This window comes from Centruroides vittatus, unplaced genomic scaffold (genome assembly GCF_030686945.1).
Source record: "Centruroides vittatus isolate TY-2023 unplaced genomic scaffold, ASM3068694v2 contig_18, whole genome shotgun sequence".
NCBI classification, from domain to species: Eukaryota; Metazoa; Arthropoda; class Arachnida; order Scorpiones; family Buthidae; genus Centruroides; species Centruroides vittatus.
In genome coordinates, this window is record NW_027121101.1 from 599,718 (window position 1) to 622,994 (window position 23,277).

General features: G+C 30.4%; 2 protein-coding genes across 3 annotated transcripts in view; both read right to left on the reverse strand.

Annotated features, from left to right (window-relative positions):
• LOC136969541 (tubulin-folding cofactor B-like) overlaps positions 1-23,277 on the reverse strand; it is a 389,641-nt gene that overhangs the window by 190,736 nt on the left and 175,628 nt on the right. The gene's annotated exons all lie outside the window — the stretch shown is intronic.
• Positions 5,735-23,277, reverse strand: part of smg (sterile alpha motif domain containing protein 4 smaug) — a 45,330-nt gene continuing 27,787 nt past the window's right edge. For both annotated transcript variants that reach the window (XM_067263716.1, XM_067263715.1), the window contains exons 4-13: positions 16,971-17,234; positions 16,790-16,899; positions 16,079-16,165; positions 15,050-15,275; positions 13,018-13,106; positions 12,826-12,935; positions 10,937-11,165; positions 10,738-10,828; positions 7,737-7,826; positions 5,735-7,665 (exon numbers count right to left, since the gene is read on the reverse strand). In XM_067263716.1, coding sequence (XP_067119817.1) covers positions 7,643-7,665; positions 7,737-7,826; positions 10,738-10,828; positions 10,937-11,165; positions 12,826-12,935; positions 13,018-13,106; positions 15,050-15,275; positions 16,079-16,165; positions 16,790-16,899; positions 16,971-17,234 — 1,319 coding nt within the window. In that variant the 3' untranslated portion in view covers positions 5,735-7,642. The remainder of the gene's footprint in view (positions 7,666-7,736; positions 7,827-10,737; positions 10,829-10,936; positions 11,166-12,825; positions 12,936-13,017; positions 13,107-15,049; positions 15,276-16,078; positions 16,166-16,789; positions 16,900-16,970; positions 17,235-23,277) is intronic.

Below are 23,277 nucleotides of genomic sequence, written 5' to 3' on the forward strand. Positions count from 1 at the left end.
ATTATGAGATGTCCGAACTCACGATGGGCTTGGAAAAAACTTAGTGCCCTTAGAAGGGAAACGGGAAAAAGACAAAATACTACTAGACGATCATTTATCGTTATCAAACATCGTTCAAATGTTGACCAAGACACATTGGCTATATTCAGCAAACTCAACAGTTCTAATTGAGCAGCGGTAACTGCTACGTAACGGCAATAAATCTGCTGAAGACTGAATTACGACTTGATGCGTGTGGCGCAGAAGCTTCTGCTTGTTTCCACAAACTTAAAAACATTTGTACAGTAGTAGTGAATTAAATTTATCTTTAAATTTATATTTTTGCACATATCTGTTTTTAGTTACTGATAGCTGTGTCGGTGAATTGATACTTTAATGTACGCCTTCATATTCGTAAATAGTATATAATTCACTTATTGTGTTGACGTCATTGATCAGTTATTTACGCTACCCGAAGGTAGCGTAAATGAGGTGCGCTACTAATCGTTAATACAGTTACTACCACGGCATGTGATCGGTTGGCGGCATCATTGTAAAAGGATGACGATCATTAGCTGGAAATGGTTCGAGTAAGGCCCCTTTCACACAATCAGGTTTGAAACCGTAGCCGTGGCTAGCAATGGCGCCGTGAATTGCTGTTGAGCGACTATTTCTATGGAGTCTTTCACACGATACGGTCGCCGCAATATACGAAGCCGGAACCTCCACACGATATTCTTTCCGTATACAGTCGAGACTATTTATATCTATACGCTTTTAAAAGTCAAGAGTTTTTGCCTTGCCTACATCCGGCGAGTTATGTAAACTAAAATTTTCGTTTGATTAAAATGGAGGATTACAAAGCTGCAAGTGAATTTCGAGTATTCCGAGTAATCACGTGTATTTTTTTTCTTGCGGAATTGCAGGCTTTAAGCCTGCCGAGTACCAACATACTCCATTACCACCAGTACACTAGGTACTAAAATATATTGATGTGAAAACTAGTAACGTATCCACAAATAGTTTGAGATAATTATGTAATTCATTAGACAATAAGCTTACGACTATATTCTAGTAATACATAGTTTAACTTCATCTTTTCATTGGTCGAATTTAGTTTGAATGTTGTTCGTTACAAATATCAGCTTATTTAGTGTTGCACGGGGCAGTAAACAGGAAAATAAAATTGTGTTGCCAAAATGAGTAGACGCTGGGTGTCGTCATTAGATACGGCACCGTATGTAACCACTATCACGGTTTCAAATTGGATCATGTGAAAGGGACTGTTAGTCTCGGGAAGTTGAATGTCTGAGATAAATTTTGACAGTATTTATTTTTAATGGAGACGATGCCAACACAAAAATTAGTGTCATGACGGTTGTTTTGCCATAGCAGTTTGAGGGCGAAAGTTATTCTATCTTACTCTAGTTTGTTGAGCAAGACGACTTTCTTGCGACCCCTCTCACAAAAAGTTGACTAAAACATAAAATAAATTTTTATTTAATTTATTTATCAAATCTCATTCGGAAGTCTCATGCCGTCATTGTTCTTTCATGAAAAGTATGTCGAATTCGAATGCTGGTTTCGCCGGTCACGCGAAACTGAGCAGGCTTACAGAGGACTTCGCACAAATTTTATGGGAAATAGGTCTCGGTGGATATACAGTTGAACCTGTCTATCTCAAAAACATTTTTATCTCGAATTTTTCCAGTCTTTTCAGCCTAAATTCAATATAATTTCCATGTTTCTCAAATAACTTCACCCACCAGTGGCCAAGCGGTTTTCGTTCCCTGAACACTGGTAGTTCGGTCGTGGGTTCGCGCCTCGCTCGAACGGGCTGGCCACGTGGAGTTTTCTGGGTTCTCTCCCCATCTTTAATGCCTAAATAGGGGCCAGTTTCCCTTAAAGAGACTTTCCGGAAGGCATTCCCCCTAGGCAAATCGCCCAAGTGTAGCGTTGCCATAGCTTAACCAAAACATTTAAACTCATATAACTTTCTCAAAACCTCTATATCTAAAATTATGAACCGAAGCGTCAATTACAAATTCAAAGCTCAGCGACTATATTTTGATATCATAAACTGCAATTGAGAAACATCTCTTGCAATACGGTACATAGTTGCAATTAACACTGCTTTCCTCTGATTGGCTACGGGTTTGGATTAAGTTTTATTGTTTTTTTAAAACTCTTTCCGCCCTGTGGGCACTAAGAGGGCCTCTTTAAGCAAGCTCATTATGGGTTCGGCCAGACTCACAATGGGGCGGGGCCCGACATATACGAACGGACCACCCCCGAAAAATTCCTGGGGATTTTTCGACCCGTCCGGATTTGATTCCGGGTACCCAGAGCGGTGGGCTGCCACCTTGACCGCTCGGCCATCCGGCCGTCTAGTCTTATTGGTTAACGAAAGTCGGGCATAGGGAACTATTGACAGACTACCAATACTGTTAAGGTATGCCAAGAATGTTTTATTGTATTTTTACCTAATACAGGTGTAAACTGTACTGTACTTGCTGTTGTATTAATGAAAGTATCGCACCTCTAATCAAAGCTATTACTGTTTACTGTGCAGGAACTTCTGTATCTCGAAATTTTTCTTGTTCCCGCTAGATTCAATACAGGTTCAACTGTAATTAAAACTTTGTGCATACGAAGACTTTTGACCAGGACCACTAGCACTACAAAATAAGGCCGGACGGCCGAGCGGTCAAGGTGGCAGCCCGCCGCTCTGGGAGACCCGGAATCGAATCCGGACTGGTCGAAAAATCCCCAGGAATTTTTCGGGGGTGGTCCGTTCGTATATATCGGGCCCCGCCCCATTGTGAGTCTAGCCGAACCCATAATGGGCTTGCTTAAAGAGGCCCTCTTAGTGCCCACAGGGCGGAAAGAGTTTAAATAAAAGCACTACAAAATACCAAAGTCGAAAAATAAGTTGTTGAGCATCCAAGGTGAAAAAACAACATAACTCGCGCGCGTGTTGAAGAATCAAATTTAAATTATTTTAATTTCAAAATGTAAAGTAAAACGATATTGAATTACCTGGATTCGTGAGGAAATCATTCATTAAGCGATCCACACGAGTTTGATTCTTTCGTCATTTGGATTCGTAGTTCTAGTAGATACAGCGCGCTATGATATACTGTACTGTAGAATAAATGAGAACAAAATTAATGTTAATAAGGAAGAATTATGAATTAATTATATACACAACAACCTCATACACTTTAGTTGACACCATCAGCCGGAATTTTTATTAGCCTATATTAAGGGTAGTTATTAATTTATTAACGACGTGATAACGAAAATTTTTGCAAAAAGTTATAGTCGAATATAGTATGAGAATTTTTGCAAGAAAACGTTATATAGTTACATTATTTCCCATTTTTGCTTCAGTAATTCTAAATTTTGGAAATTTAATTACGTTAGATCTTGACGACTAGTGCTATCTCAATACTTTCCAATCAGAAATAGATGAAGACACAAGTAACATCTTATTTTTTTTGTAAACTGAACTTGTTTACATATCTGCATATTGAACTTTTATACATTGCTGATTTGCATATAAGAACATTGTCAAACTAACTTAGCTAAGGTTGCCAACTGATAAGTTAAAATATCAATGAAAATTAACATAATACATTTATTAATATAATTCATTATTAACAATTAAAATGAGTAAGAAATAAGTAGTCTTATGATATATCAGATTGTAGAGGTGAAAGTTGGATATTTCGATTTTTTTCTAACAACGAATAGAAAAAATGCTATATAACCATCAGACATTCTAGAAGTAGCGTAACTGAAGGGCGTTTCATCAAATATTTCATTGGAAATATTGTAGATGCATCAGCAATGCTGGACAATATGAAACTTTCAAAACAACACATTTGCGTGCTATTGCTCTATCATTTCAAAAGTGACCACAATGCAACAAAGGCTCACCATCTCATCTGCAAGGCGTTTGTTAAAGTGTTTATGGGTGAACAAAGGTCAACAAGCTGTTGCAAATGTTAAAGGGCCAATAATGCAGAAGGGGCAATCACCTGTATTTACTTGCCGTCATTATCACAATGGAACTGCTTCCAACCAACATCACTATCACAAAAGAATTCTACTGTCAACAGCTAGATTGTTTGAACACCAAGATCAAACAAACACGACAATGCAGTGGCACTGAGCAAAAATGACCTTAGAGAAGCTGGCCAATCTGGACTTTGAGGTTCTGCAACATCCACCTTTCAGACCAGACCATTACCACCAACTGATCACTATCTATTTTGCACCCCGAAGAACCATATTGCCAATATACAGTTCAGTGACAATACCCAGAACACCAGACTTTCTTCAAACATAACCCAGTCATTCTACGCTCACAGGATTAAAAGTTTGCAGCAAAGATACCAAAATGTGATTGATATTTATGGTGAGTATCTACCAGGTTGAACTGTAATCATTGAGTTAATTGTCAATAAAGTTTTTTTTATCAAAAATGTCTAAATTTTACCTTTACAAACTGAAGAATCATTCAAATAAATTATAATTAATGTGCTTAAGTATTATTTTTAAAATCTGGAAAATTACTTAAATTACACCACTTCAATTATAAATTTCACTAAAACACATTTATATATATATATATATATATATATATATATATAGTAGTCTAAATTCTCTCTCCAGATTTTTCAACAATTAGAACACTGCAATTAAAAGCAAATTTTATACTTAATTGTATTTTATAAATATTTGCAAGCATTTAGGGTTGCAATTTGAAAAATTGTGGACCTATAAATTCCCACTTTGGTCAGTCTATCTGTCCATCTTTTCATAATCTTGAGTTAGATGAAAGACAAGATCAGATATAGAAACTTTAGGGGCAGGAAGCCCTGAATAACTACTATACATAAAATTCCAATGAAGATTGGAAGACGTTATTTCAATTCAAAAATTTTCTCCTGAAAAGTGTTTGATAGATGACCTGCATGACACTATTGTTAAAAAAAAGTATGATGTACAGGGGCAATCCACTACGAATTTGAGGTGGAGAGCATATATTTTAAATGAAATAAATTAAAAATGACTAAAAGTTACAGCCCAGCATTGTGACAATGTCAATAAATAATTGCTCATTCAATTTCTTTTCCATTTCAGTATTTCATAATTTACATCAAAATTTGTTATTTATAAGCACATTGTGTATGCTTTCAATACTCCTATAACCTTTATCACAGGATTCTTAACAGTTTTTGTGCCACAAACAGTTTGGTGAAGCCTATAGACCCTTCTCAGAATAATTTTTTAAAAGTATTATGAAAATATAATCTCTTTTAGTGATAAAGTCAAAGGTATTGCTAATGCTATTGTCATTAGTTACCTATTAATCAAATTCATTAATAATATGAAATGCTAAATTTCTTAGAAATAATCTAACTTCTTTAATGGCCTGTAAATTTCAAAGACCCATACGGTTGGTGGTTATCAAGATTGAATATCCTGCAAAGATGTAGAATGTTATTCTCTCACTACAAACATGGCATAAAATGTCGTGTTCTTTTAAGCCTGTGTAGGTGTGGCTTTGATAAAAATTACACAAAGCAATTATAGAAGTTTACTTACAGCATTCCAGAATAATATCAGACGAGATTACAGTTTATCGCAAAATGCCAAATTAAAAAAAATTATGAATCCAAGATACTTAATCTTTTTCCATTCGTAATTCCCAAGATAATTTACAATTAAATAAATCAACACAAACTTATATTAAAATATTTATTTAGTGCTATTAGAGATTGTTCTTTGCACAACATATCTTAACACATTTTATGACAAACAATATGAACAATCAAAAGCAATATCTGTACAGAATAAGCACAAAAAAAAAATAATAATAATAATAAACATTACTAGTTTAGTTCATCAAATAATTTTTTCCAATATAATGCAAAACTATTGAAATGAAGAAACAAAAAAAAAAATAATAATAATAATTTTCAAATTCAAAATTATGGATGGCTTTTTTAAACTAAGATATAGTTGCAAAAAAGTTTTTCATCAGATCTAGAATATTTATAAAATAACAAACTTTAATCTGTTCTGTGGAATATACAATTTTATACTATGCAAAATAAAAATAGAAATGAATTTACATACGATGTATAAAGGGTATGGAAGATCGTCTCTTTGAGCAAATCATTCGAGAATACAAATTGGAGAGACTGCATGACTTGTGTGTTTATGACAAAATATCCCGAAACTCGCGGGTCCGATGAAGTTACTAAATAAAAATAAAATGTACTTTATCTCTTGTATCAAAGTTTAACAATCAAACAAAATCTGAAGTTCAAAATTATTTCTGAATGTTTAGCTGCTCTTTATTAATATATATATAATAATAGCTGTTTGTATTGTTAAAACTGTTTCAACAATGCAGTTGAACAATCCACTTAGAGCAACTGTAAAAAATTAACACACTGTTTTTATAGTATATATCAGATTTTCCAGTCTTGTTTAAAATGGTAATTATTTGTCTAATGTTAGCAGAAATACAAAAATGTTTGCACAAAAATAATCATGAAAATATGACTTGTCTGATTTTTATATACCTAAAATCTATACTTTGAACTGGATTTTTAAACTTTTTACAAAGGTTTTATTTCTTTCCGTCTGATTTGACAGCTTCATTTTCATAAATGTAACTGTCAAATCAGGTTTGAACTATGCATCATGCACAGAAATTTTGTTCTATAAAATAATAAGTTAAGTGTGAATAAAAATTGACTTACATTTTCATACTTCAAAATCTAAGCAGTACTACTGATTTAACCAATATTTATCTATAACTGGAAGGATAATGTGAACTAATATTGGATATGGAAGAAAATATTTTGAGATTTTCCATTATAATTATAAATTTTGCAGAAATAAACAGAAAACTTATTTTTCAGATGTCTTTCTTATTAAATATTTTTAATTTATTAATGTAGAGATTTGTATGGGCAAAATTAAAACTAACAATATTTTGTATCTTATGGAACATTTATGTATCTACAATATCTTTTAAACATAAAATTCTTTTCAAGATCTAGTTTTTCTTGAGTATCATTGTTTGAGTATTTCTAAAATACTTTTTTGGTGCAGAAATGGCTATTTTCATATGCCAACTAAATTATAAGTGACTGGTCCAGCAGTTTAAAACTTCGAAATAAAATTGGAAAAAGCAATTCCAACTTAAAAAACGAAAATACGTAATATATAATCAAATGAATATAAAAAAATTAAGTTTTTTTAACATTTGATACCTTATTTTTTTGTTATATACAATAGACTATTTTGTACGGCACAATTTCATGACTTTTTTTTGTTTTTTAGCGATATTAACAATAACAGAATATATATATTTTTTAATGTACAGCAATTCTGTACGGCACATATTACAATTTGTTGCTTGGTCCTCTAAAAAAAGTGTGTTAAAAATTATTTTTTACATTTGTCCATATCATTTGTGACTATCAAGTTGTTTTGCTCACTTGTAAACTGCACAATTTTATATTGTCCATCAAGAGAGATTAGAAAAATGATTTATGAGGGATGATATGGACCATCTCCAAAGACAGTTTCAAATTGGCACATGGGATCCACCAATCAACTAGAATGAAGGATTTCACTACTGCAGAGTAATACTACCATCTGAAGAAAACAAAAATTAATATTAAAACTATGGTGATGATGATAAATACAATAATAAACTTAAAACTTACCAAGACCACCTAGAGCATGTTCAGTAACACTGAGACAGAGTGTCTCTAATCTTGTATTTATTTCTGGATCTTGAACCACTGAATCATTTCCTAATATTATATTAGTATATATTAGTATAATTCCTAATATATATTAATACATAAATTATATAATCTATACTCTTACATAAATCAAGAAAGTTAATATTATGTATAAAATTTTTATCCAAGTTATTTTCATCATATTTGAAAATTTATCATTTTAGTAAATCTTAATTATTAATAACCCAATTCTAAGGTGATTAGATAATATTTATTATTATACTTTACACTCAACAACAATCTGATCAGATTTTTTAATTATTATGGCAGAAAATACACTTGCTTCTTATGAAACTATGAAGTAAGAAGTTTAATAACTGAAATATAACTGGAATTTGTTGTTACATACATCATTTTGCAAAAAGTTTTCTTTCATGTAATTATATTGAGCTACAAAAGATTCTTTTCTTGTTGAAGAAATTGAAATTAAAAATAATTATAGTAGCAAAGGTACCTTTGCTACTATAATTATTTTTAATTCTTTCAATCTTATTTATCTATATGCTAAGTACGAGGGGCATCCAGAAAATAATGAACATTTAGCTATAAAAAAGTAAAAAACAGTAATGATAAAAAGAACTTTTATTGAGTAATTAGTACAACACCAGTTACTTATCTACTTAGTGATCATTACAATTAAAGCATTTGTATTCCTTTGTCATAAACTTCCACCACAGAGTTCTTTCAGCCAATTAGTGACAGCTTCTTCACCTCTCATCCATTCCAAAAAGTTCCAAATCCACCCAAAAACTCTTTCAGCTTAGAAAAGAGGTAAAAGTCACTGTGGGCCAGGTTGGGACTGAATGGTGGGTGATTGAAATTTTCCCAGTCAAATTTCTGAAGCACAGCTTAACTGGCTGCAGTAGAGTGCAATTACATGTTATATTCCTTGATTAAGTATTAAACACCATTTTCTCAGACTTTCTTCATTTATAATGCAATCACCATACACTTCCGTGATTTGTTTATGAGTTTCTGTAGGACAAACTTTATTCACATTTAGAAAATGGATAACACTTCAAACTTGGTGGGATTTTCAATTTTTGTACATATTTTAACCCTTGACAAAATAATAACAATAAGCCTGCTGTTATCAAAAATCTACAAGTGCAAACACATCAGAGAACAAATTGACCTTGATTCAGTGGTGATAATTTACAGAATGCTATGTGCAAACATTCTTTATTTTCAAGATGCCCCTTGTACATAAAATAGAACAAGAAAATTTTAGTTTATTTTATTTCATAGATTGTGCACCTACCCAAACTGTTTTTCTTTATTTTCATTCACTATCTTACCCTTTGTTTATTAATTTATAGGTAATATTGAAGACCAGTGTTTCTCAAACTATGGGTCATGTTAAAATTTTAATTGGTCAGGAAATGATACTAACCTTCCACAAAAATACTCATAATACTTGCATTACTGAAATACTCTCTGAGAACTAAGAACAATATAGATGCATGTGTTAAGTACTAAAAATTATTTCACAACTTTCTTATAATTATTGTTATTTAGTAATAAAATTAAGATTAAAAAATGTGTGTATATGAAATTGATTTCTCTTTTCTATTTTGATCATCATCAAAATAGATTCTTATGTAAGGTTGTAGTCATAAAGCCATTGAAATTGCAATAGTTTTAAAAATATATCCTTGTTTATTCAAACTTTAAGGTTATAATTATACATAACAATAAATTATAAAAAATAAATAGGGAATGAATTTTGGCACTAGTGGATCAATAAATAATTTTTAAGAATATATATATATATATACACACACACAAAATGAATTCAACAAAATCTTACAATTTGAAAAGTACTATTGAAAAAAGGATTTATTAAGTTTATAAAAAAAAAATTGTAAATATTTTTCAAAGTAAAATAGACTCTTGAATAATTTTGAAACAGTGTTTTCTTTACAATCATCAATCTTACTTTTTTTAATAGTTAAATTTTGATAATAAAAACTGAAATTGAAATAAATTATTTGTTGCAAATCTTAATAGAAATGTACTCAATGTTACATTTCACATGTAGAAGTTATTATCAATAATGCATAATTTTATTTTGTTACATAATATCCAGCGACTCCAGTTTACCAGGATTTAAAAAATTTTACATTATAAACATTTGGGTCACGAAACCATTACAAACAAATATATTGGGTCACGTGAGCAAAAAGTTTGAGAAATACTGTTCTAGACAATAATGTTAAGTAGATAAAAAAAAACGTCCTAATATTTTTAATATCTTCTAATAAATAAAGACAATATACAGAGATTCTTCTTACTCTGCTCATCTAAACTCTGGAATTTCTGTAATATATTCTACAAAAAATTTTAAACATTTCAATCTACCTATCAAGCATGTTATGCAATCAAGGTGGTAAAGCACAGCAATAATAAATGACAAAAGCAGTAAGGTTATGAAAATGGCTGTATATCATTTTATTTCCAACAAAAAACTTTTCTGGGAACTTACTGATAGTGAAAGAACTATAGAAACAACACAATGAATCACAAGGAAATGTAAGAAACTGTCACACATACAAGCATTAATAACCAAATTGCAAGAAAATACTACAGATACCTTTAAAAAAAAGTCATACTAATATACAAATAAAATAATTTTTTAATATTTATGTACAGCATATCATGTAGGCAGAGAAATAATTTATAATAAATTTCAATATATTTATAAATTTCAATTAATACAAAAAGAAAGTAATAGATATTTTTAATAATCATCAAAGTTTAGAAGTAGAATTAATATGTAGCACAAATTTTATTTTTACCAAAGTTTATATTTTCAGAAAAAAATAAAAACAATAGAGCAGTAATTTAATTTGTTCAGATTTTAAAGTATTTAATGTTTAAAAACCAAACATTTAGTATTGTTATGAACTGAAATGATTACCTTCTGAAGTTTTGCAAGATATTGAAGCTAGAGGATTTGGTCTAACAGGAGCAGAATGTGTTCTCTGAACAGGTACATGTGGTTTTAGGTGCTACAAAAATAAGTAAATAAATAAACTAAGATGTAATAATATTCTATTCTATATTAAAGCAAGAATTGATTATTATATACAGCTTGAGAATACAAAAATTATATTTACATCTTGTAGACTTGGACGTTTAATAACCACAGAAAGAGGATTTCGTTGTGTTATTTGAGAACCCGATAAACCTTGTCTTACAAGAGAGACCCTCTGATTGTGATGCTGATAATGAGGTGGTGCACGTCTTCTGGCTGCAACAGATCCAGCTGTTGCTATGGCACTAAAATCAGTTCCTTGAGAAAGAGTTCCATTACCAGCTTGATAATTGTGTATTCCAGACCATTTCCTTAAAAATAAAATTATTATTTCAACAAAACTTTATCTGAAAAGTCAGAGAAAAAAACCTTCTCTCTACCTTTGTGAATAATTTTTTTCTGAAAATGAATTAAAATAGGACTTAAAGAGTTTTTGTAAAAATTTGTATACTTCTATATTGGATTTATTGTGTTATTCAAAATGTTTTTGAATAGCAAAAATTTTGAATTGGTAGATGTCAATATATAATTCTAGAAAAGTATTAGAATTATAAATATACATTGAAATATTTTCAATTTAAAAAAAAATCAATTAAAATTCAATTCCTGTCAAAAAGATTTTCACTTGAAAATGTGTGTTATGAAATCAAGACCATTTAACATTTATCATAGTCCTTGAAACTTGGCACCACAATTAAATATATTATGCATTGCTGTTTATTAAGGAAACCAACTTTGGAAATTCTTTATTTAAAAACATCTTTGACTCTAATCAAGTCAACTTCAGCCACACACTTATTTTAAATCATCAAATGGAACACAGAATTAAAACTGAAATAAACAAAAGCTTTTAAAATTTAGAAAGATATAAATTTGTTAACTTACAATTATATAAACTTGAAGCTGAAGAAGAGCTCAGACAGCAACATGCTATGCTAAATCCTCTATTAACCTATTCACTAAATGTGTGCAGTCCATTTGTACACAGTTAGCTGGTTCTGGTGCTGCAATAGCCCAGGTTGGACTCAAACTTTTACAGCTTAAATCAAAATGCAATAATTCTGAAATATTTTCATCTTGTTATAACGTTAGGAAGTGATGTATAGATAATGAAATAGTCTGTACACATGCAGACATATTACAAATCCCAGTGTTTCTAAAGAGAAAATCATATGAGAAAAATGCAAAATTATTTGGATAGTACAGAAGCAGTGTCTTTACGTAAGAACCTTCTGATAGAATTTTAGTCAAAAAATAGTATGCTAAATAACAAAGCTCCCATCATTCTTAAAATAAAGTGTTCTTTCCAAAGTTGCCATGCCCAGGCTGTTTAGTATTATGAAAGTACACAAAAAAAGAGGAAATAATATTTGACAAAAATAAACTTGACAGAATTTATCCAAATCTTGATCTTTAAATTATTGCAATAAAAGAACATATTTGTATAAACAGCAATGTAAAAAAATATGAATTGTCTCCTATCAGAATAGAGATTGCTAACCTTTAAGGATGAAGTATGTAGATGAACTAAATCTAAAAAATGTTTTTAAATATATTAAGCATTGCTTTAGTAACTTTAGATGTTAAGCATTAGATTTTCCTTGTCAGATAAAGCTGTAACATTTTAACTTTATAACTTTAATTGATCTATAAAACTTCCTATCAGTAATTAAATTTATACTAATATAGTATTTTAAACTATGTTTTTAATTATAAAATTAAAATAATTAAATAAAAATTAATTTGTATTATACTATATTGATATTTAATTGCTCCAAATTTATAATTCACAGGTTGGAGTTATGATTTTTTTTTTTAATTTTTTACTGAATAGCACAAAATCTTAATCCTTGAAAATGAGTTAATTTCTCCAAAACATTTGATGGTAATGCTTTATTTGGATGTTATATACATTTAAAATCAAATATACATAGCTATCCAACATAATAATTAAAATAAAAATTTTAATACCCTCGGCTTTGCCTGCTATCCAGAGAACGTCGAGAAGGTAACGGATGCCAAGCTTTTTGTATTTGTTGTTTCCATGAAAACAATCGTCGTTTTTGAAGTGGAGTAAATGCCTGAGTATATATTAAATAAATAGATTAGTCAATCAAGAGGAAAGAATAAGAGGAAAAAATTATACTAATATATTTTACTTACTTCATGGCTAAGGCACTTATCAATGAGCATAATGAATGCATTCAAATTTTCATCATCTGGCTTACTTGAAACTAAAAGATTTGTGCAAACTATAAAAGAAAAAATGTTTTAAAATTAAATTACAAATATAAATGTAATCTTAAACATGAAAATTTTGATTTAAATGGTGATAATGATTAACTAATTAAATATATCAATTATTTCTTAATTTTGAATTAATTTGAATTATTATTAATTTAAATGATCATTCAAAAACAATAGTCAATTATAAAATTATCATGACTATGAAGTATATATAAACATTAACAAAATAAAAACAAAAAATTACATAAAGATATAGCCAATAGAGTTTATATCAAACTTATAATTTCATAAACAGATTAATCAATAACAAAGGGTTCATTTCAGTTGACTCAAGTTTTTTTTTTTTTTTTGAGTTATGAAATGAATAAAAATATTTTGTAATTCACAAATTATTTCTCAAAATTTTAAATCTAAAATAAAATATTTCAAAGTATATTTTCAGCCAAGTATTTCAATTTGATTTCAATCTATTAATGCAAAATACTTTTGGCAAGTAACTTTTTAAAATAAAATATAAAAATTATTATAGTTAAAAATATAATGTGTCATCACCTTTACAAATTTTCCTGATGGTTGATTCATAGATGGGCACTTACACATTAATCTTCACTTTGTCCACTATAGGTTATCATCCCCCACAAACTTTGCCATTGTTTCATCATATTTACAAGCATCGAAGTCAAAGCTCATCTTTTCTGTCCAACACATACATCCCAGTCTTCTGAGACTTACATTATTCATTTCTTCTATTATCTTTGCAATATGTTTTTTTACAAAATCCTTTTCCAAAGTTACAAACTTTTAAACATTTAGTGAAGGATTCATACCTCACTGAGTGCCTCACACCAATATCAATTTATAACAAATATTTAAATTTCATCTCTAAATCTTTTAAATTTAATTTTGGAAAAACATAAAACTAAAGATCTTAAATAAAACAAGTATTAGTTAGGCAAGTTGCAAAAATCACTAAAATAACTAACTATTTTATTAAAAACCCTTACATAAATTATATATATATATATATATATATATATATATATAATACAAGATAAACAACAGTACAGCTGTTAATACCTACCTTCAATTAATTTATTAAATCTTGCTGGTTTTTTTTTTGTAACAACCATTATTTAAAAGCCACATTCAGCAAAATAAGTTATCACAAATAGAATTAACAATTTACCCTTTCATTCAGAATTTGGTTAATACAACTGGAAATTCTTATTGGTATATCTTAATTTGTAACAGAATATTAATAAAAATACCTTAAATTAAAATTTAAGTATATTAAATATTTCATTCATATAAGTTTATTAAATGAAATGAATAAACTAATAAAATTAAATTAAACAGAACATGCTCAGCAAATAATTAACTTATCACAACACACCTTTTTTGTTGCCACGAACTCATAATCTTACCTTAGTTTATAGTTACATGTTTCGTCAATTATACCTTAACAATTTATTACAATGTTTATTTAAAGTATTACTAGTGGATTTATTTTTATTTCTATTACTATATCTGACCATGTTTTTTATTGTATATTTGTATATTGTTTATATATTATTTTTTCAGTTATTTTCTTATTTTTTCCCATTGTCAATTTTTTGAATTTGAACATATGTACTCTATTTAATGGAACGCCAATGTTCCAATTCTCTCATTAAGCCTGAGGATGACCTACAGAGTAGGCCAAAAATGTTAGTTTTCAATAAAACTATCTTGGCAACAAAAAAGGTGTGTTGTGATAAAAAAATATAAAAAAATTATTGAAAGAAACATTATACTGTGTTCATTTACAATATTCCTCAAAATACTGATTTAAAATTTTTGAGATTTTTTAAATTAAAATCAGAAATTTTACTAAAGTAAATTAAAATATGAATTTACTTTTATATATATATTGATGTGATTTGTATAAGTAAATTTTTATAAAGCTTACTTTTTCCCATTAATCGAGTGAACTGTCCTGGCAAATCTCCATCAGGCACTGCCGAGGCAAGATCATTATCTGATACACCAGCATCAGAATTTTGAGATGGACAACAAAGTAATGATTGCGATTCTAATGAAGAATCTTTTAAAGACTGAAAAGCTTTAATTGGGGTTTGAATCATCGCTTTCAGCTCTGTTAAGGCACTGCACATGCTTCCACCTTCTTGTATATCCTAAAATAAAATATAAAAATGTATTTTTGTTTTTAATAGAAAGGGAGAACTACAAAAATTATTTAAAAGTTTATTCAATTTAAAATTAACTAATTTTAAAACAAACACTTTCAACATTTTACATAAAGTAACATTCCATTAACCAGCATCGTCAGGACCAATGCAATGCCAGGTTATTGAATATGCCACCTTATCAGATGATGGAAGTTTTTCATGTTATTTTGATTCCCTGACACAATTTTACATATCTTCATGTGTAAAACTGTACAAATCTGCCTTTTATGGTGGTTGTTTAACATGTCATTTCAATTTTTTCAGGCTATTCCAAACCCTTAGTTAGCCTTAAACAAGAACACACTATTCTTACTTTGTGCTTTGTACATAAATACAGACAAACTCTAATTATGAAAGTACACAAACAGTAGTGCACTGTAGCTGTTTCTGTGATAATTATTGATTCCAAGTGTGCTAGATATTTCTGCTTTCTCATATCAAATCTGTTCACTAATGTCTTTGGAAAAGTCTTTAGAAAAATCATGCACAAACTAACTCATTTTACCTAGCACAGCATCATGTTATCTTGGCATTTGTCATCTCTAAAAGGAAAACCCACACCCCTTTCCAAGAACTACACATTTTAAACACTTTTACATGAAAATCTTAACTCTGGACCTATACAGTGCACCAATAACCTCTCCCCCAATGATGAGCTCAACATGTCACCTTATTGGATTTGCAAGCATACTGGAGGCCAGGTTAATGGAATTTCACTGTAATTATAAAAATTATTAAGTATCAAATACCTTTTCTAAACATCGCAAAAGATTCTGTCTTCCTTTTAATTTCTGAATGCTCAATATAATCTTGTGACGAGCTCCTTTAGTTACATTCTGAAATAATAATTTTAACACACAAAAATGTAAATTAAACAATGAAAATCACTCTTATCATTAATCTACATACAGTAAAACCAGAACTGGAATTGCACAGAATTTAAACTTTCCAGCTTAAGTAGGTTTAGTACTTAAGCTGAAAAGTTTGAATTTTGTGCAATTTCTGTCTTGGGCAGGCTAGGATAATTATAAATTATATTAATTAATAATTATAATTTTAAAAATTATTATTAATTTAGATAAGAGATGGTACTAGAGGTAGACGTTAGGCACTAATTAGATACCTCTAGTATTAATAATAGCAGATTTATAGTCCAGTTGATTAAGGCAATTCTTTGGTTGAGTATCTATGCATTGGGCTTTGGGATGTTTAGTGTATATATATATATATATATATATATACATATATAATGATGCATAAGTATTATTAAAATAATAAAATAATGTAAACTGAATAATTTATACTCATTGATTCTTTAACCCAACCATTCAGCATGCTCTATTTACAAATAAAATGGTTTTAAATGTTTTGTCTGTTAAATACAAAGTCCATTAAATTGGGTTTGTTAAACTGGAAGTTTATATATGTAAATCAATAAGGAAAACAAAAACAGACATTACCTTCATTTCAAGATCTTCTTCAGTCAACATCATCATTTCTTCATATGTTACATGAGAAAATAAATGACAATATTTGTGTAACCTTAAACTTTTTAACCATGCTGGCACATCTGTAAAATAAATTTAAGCATTCTAATTTCTGTTGGGAATTAATACTGGCTAACATACTTATAACAATTACCTTTCATTCCACTTCCATCAATATTAAAGCTACTTTTTGCTTCATCGGCATGACTTTCACTACCACTACCAGAAGATGCAACACTGCTTTGTGGTGAAAGAGGTGCATGATCAGAATTATGTTTAGATGGTGGATGGACATTCTCATTTTCTGAAACATGTTCAGAAGTAGTTGATTTATGACTTGAAAATGACTGAGTACACGTTGGAGTAGTTAAGTTACGACATATAGGAAGATGCAATTGAGAAGTCACAGAATTGCTATCTAAAATAATCAAATTCATATTAAAATTTACAAAACAGAAATAATGTATGTTAATTTTAAATATAACTTTCAGTTTAAACATGTTTCAAATACAGGCATCCCATACATAATTTCTTTCCATTTAATGTTTTCCTGATAGAAACATCTTTTAATTTTTAATATTCAAACTTTGTAGAATGTATATATCTTTCAATATTTAAGCAATGCTTATAGAAAAAAATTTATATTTACAATCCAAAACTTCAATGTAACATTTTTAACAAAACAATATTTGGAAAAGTCTCAAGTTACATTCCAAATACAATTGACTGTAACATTAGAATCACACACAGATGTTTCAAAAAGAGTGTGTCAAGAAATGGAACAGGTGTTCTAAATATAGCAGGCACTGGAAGAAGCATAATGTCATATGGTACAAACACTTCCTACAACAAAGACAAAAACAATTTTGTGATGTCATTAACAGTAGTCATCAATTCTCCAATTACAAAAATATCAGAGACATTGCTGAAAATTGACAAAGCAAAGCTTGCTTTTTTTTTTGTAAATTTTTGCCTTTATTTTTAAAAATAAAATCTTTCTATTGCTATATATTATTTGCCATGCCATATCATAAACATAATGTTTGTAATTCAGAATACAAATTGTACAGAATACAAACATGTTAATGCAAATAATACAGTTGTTAACAAACAGCTGTTTCAACTGTTTGTTGATCAGAAAACAATGTATTTGATATCCTAATGTTAATTTTATTTAGTTAAATTTTTTTGTAACTTATAAGGGCCAAATTTATATGCATTTAAAATACCTGAAATATGCATTATGCATGCTAAAAGCCATTAATATACACTACAATTTGTAGGTTGAAATGCATATGTACTTTACTTCTTTCTACGAGCAAATCTCAGTAACATCTATTGTCATACTTTTTAGGTGAGAGGGGGTAAACATGTATCAATAGGTAGCACAAGAAATTTGAGAATTATAATGTCACAAATTATATAGTAGAATAATGTTTCATGTAGGATGTGTACAATCAAGTCAATTACAAATAAAATTACATGCTCAATAAAATTTTAACTTTCTATGCTATCATTATTAAATTTATTTCAATACGTAGTGTATACAATTGTTTATAAGATGTTTGAGGATAACTAGGTTAACTTAATTTCTCTCATCCAGTTACATCACTGGTCTAAAGTAGTCTTACATATAACAGCTGGGAAATTAATATAACAGAGGGAAAGTATTGCAATCAGTAAAAAAGGTTCCCTGAGTCTAAAAATACAAAAAATCTTGAGGGGTCATTTTTTTTTACTGATTGCAATACTTTCCCTGTTATATTAATTTCCCAGCTGTTATATGTAAGACTACTTTAGACCAGTGATGTAACTGGATGAGAGAAATTAATTTAACCTAGTTATCCTCAAACATCTTGTAAACAATTGTATACACTATGTATTGAAATAAATTTAATAATGATAGCATAGAAAGTTAAAGTTCCTCCCTTCATGTGGACATCATTTATAGACAGCCCCTTACAACAGAAGAGTAAAACTATAAATTTTACCAACAAATATACAATTTGATGGAATGGAAAAAAATCCATGTAATGAACCTAAATGAAAAGCAGTGTCTAATGGTAAGCTCATAATAATGATAAACTTACCATAAAATAGTTTAACAATAAGTAAATATTTTTAATGTTCAGAATAAACACTGCTATTTTATTTCTTGTTGTTATATATAAACAAAATCAGAATAAAACACAATGTTTCAAGTGACATTGAGTTTTACATAATAGTAATTTAATGAATTTTACAGTTCCATAATTATGAAAGTGGTGTAAGTCCATTTATGACCCAGAAAGAATATATTAGTTTAGTTAAATTCACACAGAAGTCTTTATGCAATCAAGCTTACATATTTCTAAAGTCATAGAAACATTGTCAAACTTAGTACACTTTATTTATATTTTTGAATCAACTAAAATACAAATGTTTAAATATCTTGAAAGAAGAAAAAATGGACTTACACCACTTTCAAAATAAATGGTCCATATATATGGGGAAGCACAATTTTTATCATCCACTTTGAAGCTTAACTCCTGTGCTTATCATCAAAAATTTCTGAAATTTGCAGAGAGGTTTGTGTATTAAGAAGATTAACTACCATAATTTAATAGCACCAAAGGTCAAGTGGGAGGGGAGATAGAGGGAGTCATATGTCATATCTCAAGTAGAGTCAGATCTAATAAAGATTTCACTCATTATTAACATTTACAATTTTTTATAAAACTCATCTCTACTCTCCAAATCAAGCTTTTTGTCATTTTATAATTAATAATATAAAAAGATTTTTCAAATAAAATATCATAGCAGATGGTGACAATTTAAATTCTTTTTCTGAACTCATTGCTGAATTTTTTGTTTATATATAAGTACAAGTAATAAGAAACAAGTAAATGCTCTTATTAAATTATTAACTTAGATTTACTGTCAAAGTTTATTGTAATGATTCATTTCCAAATGATATCATGAACTAAAGTTAGTTTCATGTAACTAGAATTTATCTGTGATCAATTGCTGTTTTGGTTCATTTTGACACTTCATGTTGCACTGATGTAATGACATTTCAATACTTAAAACCATTTTTCAGCAGGAAATGATTTGTGGCACACATTATAATAATAAAATTTTCTATAATAAAGAGTAAAGCCTCACGAATCTCTAAAACTTGCTGCACAGTGAAGCCCTCTTTGATAAGTAGTGTGTTGGCATGCATGACCACCTCAAAGTGAGGTACTGAATGATATAGTGCGATAACATCCATTTTATAGAGGCTGTAGGTGTTAGGAGACAAACCACCAAGCATAGCGGACAAAGTTTCTTTAGCCGCGATAGAGGAAGGTGTGACCTGAAGGGAAGAGGGAGGAAGTCCACCTAAGAGCTTAGCAAGTGCCTTTTCAAGGTAGTAGGTGGGGTGGGATCTCTTGATAACCAGTGGCCTCAACGGCCAGTCCGCTTTGTTCGTTTTGGCCTCAAAGAAAAGCCTGGGGCAGGCAACGTTAGACAGAGGATCTAAGCTCCCCAAGAGGATGGCAGTTACACTCAGAAGAGTCAGTATTTTTTTGGGTCTTCCTTAAAATGGCCAGAGTTAGGTCCTCCGATAAGACCATGGCATGGGATCGGTTGAGGAAGTCTGTGGCCCTGCATAGAAAGTCCTCTTCCCTGCACAAGACAAACCTCTTTTCTTTGTCTGAAATTAGGAGTCTCATGTTGGCTGTTGACAAGTAGTGTCTTACAGATTGGCCATTCTGATGGTTTTTGGTACTAATAGTAGGTTGTCTCACTGAGGCAAATGCCAAGATGACAGAGAGTGCCATTTCTGGGAATCTGGTCACTGCTTGACAGTTCTTGAGGGCCACTAGGGCTGCCAGGATTGCAACGGAGGCACCTGTGATGCTTGGTGGGGGAATTACTTAGGTCCTCATTGTAATATCCTGAAAACTCGGGATGGAATATGCTCCTCTGTGTAGTTGTGGAACAGGATTGGCTGCACTTGGTTACGTTGTTTGTGTGTAGCTTTGAGGAGCCACCGGAAGTACATTCCCCCACCACACGACACAGGTGCCTCCGTTGTGGTCCCAGTGGTCCTCAAGAACTGTCAAGTGATGACCAGATTCCCAGAAATGGAACTCTCTGTCATCTTGGCATTTGCCTCAGTGAGACAACCTACGGTTGGTACCAAAAATCGTCTGAATGGCCAATCTGTAAGACACTACTTGTCAACAGCCAACATGAGACTCCTAATTTCGGACAAAGAAAAGAGGTTTGTCTTGTGCAGGGAAGAGGACTTTCTACACAGCCACAGACTCCTCAATCGATCCCATGCTGTGGTCTTATCAGAAGACCCAACTCCGGCCATTTTAAGGAAGACTCAAGAAAATACTGACTCATGAATGTAACTGCTATCCTCTCAGGGAGCTTAGATCCTCTGCCCAACATTGCCTGCCTCAGGCTTTTCTTTGAGTCCAAAATGCACAAAGCAGGCTGGCCATTGAGGCCACTGGTTAACAAGATGTCCTACCCCACCTACTACCTTGAAAGGACATTTGCTAAGCTCCTAGGTAGACTCCTTCCCTCTTTCCTCATGTCACATCTTCCTCATCACAGCTAAGGTAACTTTGTCTACTATGCTTGGTGGTTTGTCTGTTAACATGTACAGCTTGTATAAAATTGACGACGTCACACTATATCCTTCAGTACCTCACTTTGAGGCAGTCATGCATGCCAACACACTACTTGAAAAATTTTCTATATTTTAACTTTTACAATCCAAACTCCTGTACATACTTTCTTAGCAATTCAGCACTATTTTTCGCTGTTTACTGTATTACTACTTGAATTGAATAGGATATAAAATCTTTTCTGTACATGCTCCACACATGGAAATTTGCTTACTTTGCTCACAAGAAATTATCTCCTTATATCTAATTAATTAAACATTGTACTTTTCATGTATTGGCTGTGAGGTGGCACTTTTAGCAGAGGGTGCAAGAGTAAAAGTTTTTACCACTAAAAGGAGCAAGCGGGGAGATAGTATCTGAACATGGGTGTCACATAGTACTAGCTAATATTACGTGTATCCTGTTATATTCATGTGAATCTTTACTGAAAATAATGAACACAGTTTTTCCATAAGATGCATGCTTATTATTCAATACTTTATAGTATTTACATAGTTTTTTAAAGATTTAAATATAAACATTTACAATAGTTTTAATCCAATTAATTCAAAAAATTTTGAGAATTTGAAAAATGAAAGCTTTCCATGGCAATATAAAATGTGTTTGTTCATGAGACTTTAGAAGAATATGAGTTAGACAGTTTAAATTTAAAGCATTTGAATTTTGTGCACTCATGTTATTGGAAGGTGAAACAATATTGCTCATTTGAACTGTACAGGAGAGTCTAATGATGTGTTCACTTGTTTATAATCGATCAGCGCCGCCGTAACTTATCCGTTACAATTCCCAGACACGCACTTGTTATCAAAGAGTTGACCATTACGATTTGACCGTTACGAGATTGACGGTTGCGATTTGCGCTGATCGATTATAAACAAGTGAACACATCATTAGACCCTCCTGTACATATACAAAAATAAGATTCACTGCACAGATAGCAGAAACAAACTATATAACATTTGAAAAAGAATCCAAACAAGCTATAAAGTTCATAAAGCACTTATTTAGTCCCAAAAATAATCAAATATGCAGAATATGCAGTAAAAATCATAACCAATCAAATCAATATCAAACGATCTTAATTTGATCCACTTGGACTCAAACTGTGTTTATATCGAAGTTTCAATATCATAGTATTTAAGAAAAAAACAAGCATTTGCATACAAACCCTGTCCTGATAGAATAATGATATACAAGCATAATCTTGTGTTTCAGCGGTTTTTTTGAAATTAGGAACTTTGTAATTTTTCCCATTTAAAATAATGGGAAATAATCTCAGTTAACATTTTTCTGCAGAACAATCGATTTTCAGGAGTGTATTTATAATGTTAGCAGAGGATGCCTGTACATAAGCCAAATCAGTCCAAGTATTTTAAATCAGCGATCGCCAACCGGTGGTCCATAGAAAAATTTAAATACTGATCAATTCAAGGTTATGAGAAGTATTACGATAGAAATGCAAAAGGCTTAGTTGCTTTCTTCTCACTTATTGTGGGCTTTTTATTCGTATCTAAAACCAAACACGAAATAACTGTTATCAATAAATAATAATGTCAATAAATCAACAAATAATCAACAATATTAATGCTGATGTTTAACGTTGACAGTGCAGTTGTCATTCTTTGTGAAAGAGTCAAGAATCCATAAACTTACTTCAAACAAGCAGCAACAAACTTTATACTGATTTTTTATAATTAAACAAGTGAATTGCATATTAATGAAGTAAAATGGAACTTTTATGATCATTATTTTATATTGTATTGTATGTTTGTATTGTTTAAAAAAATTCAT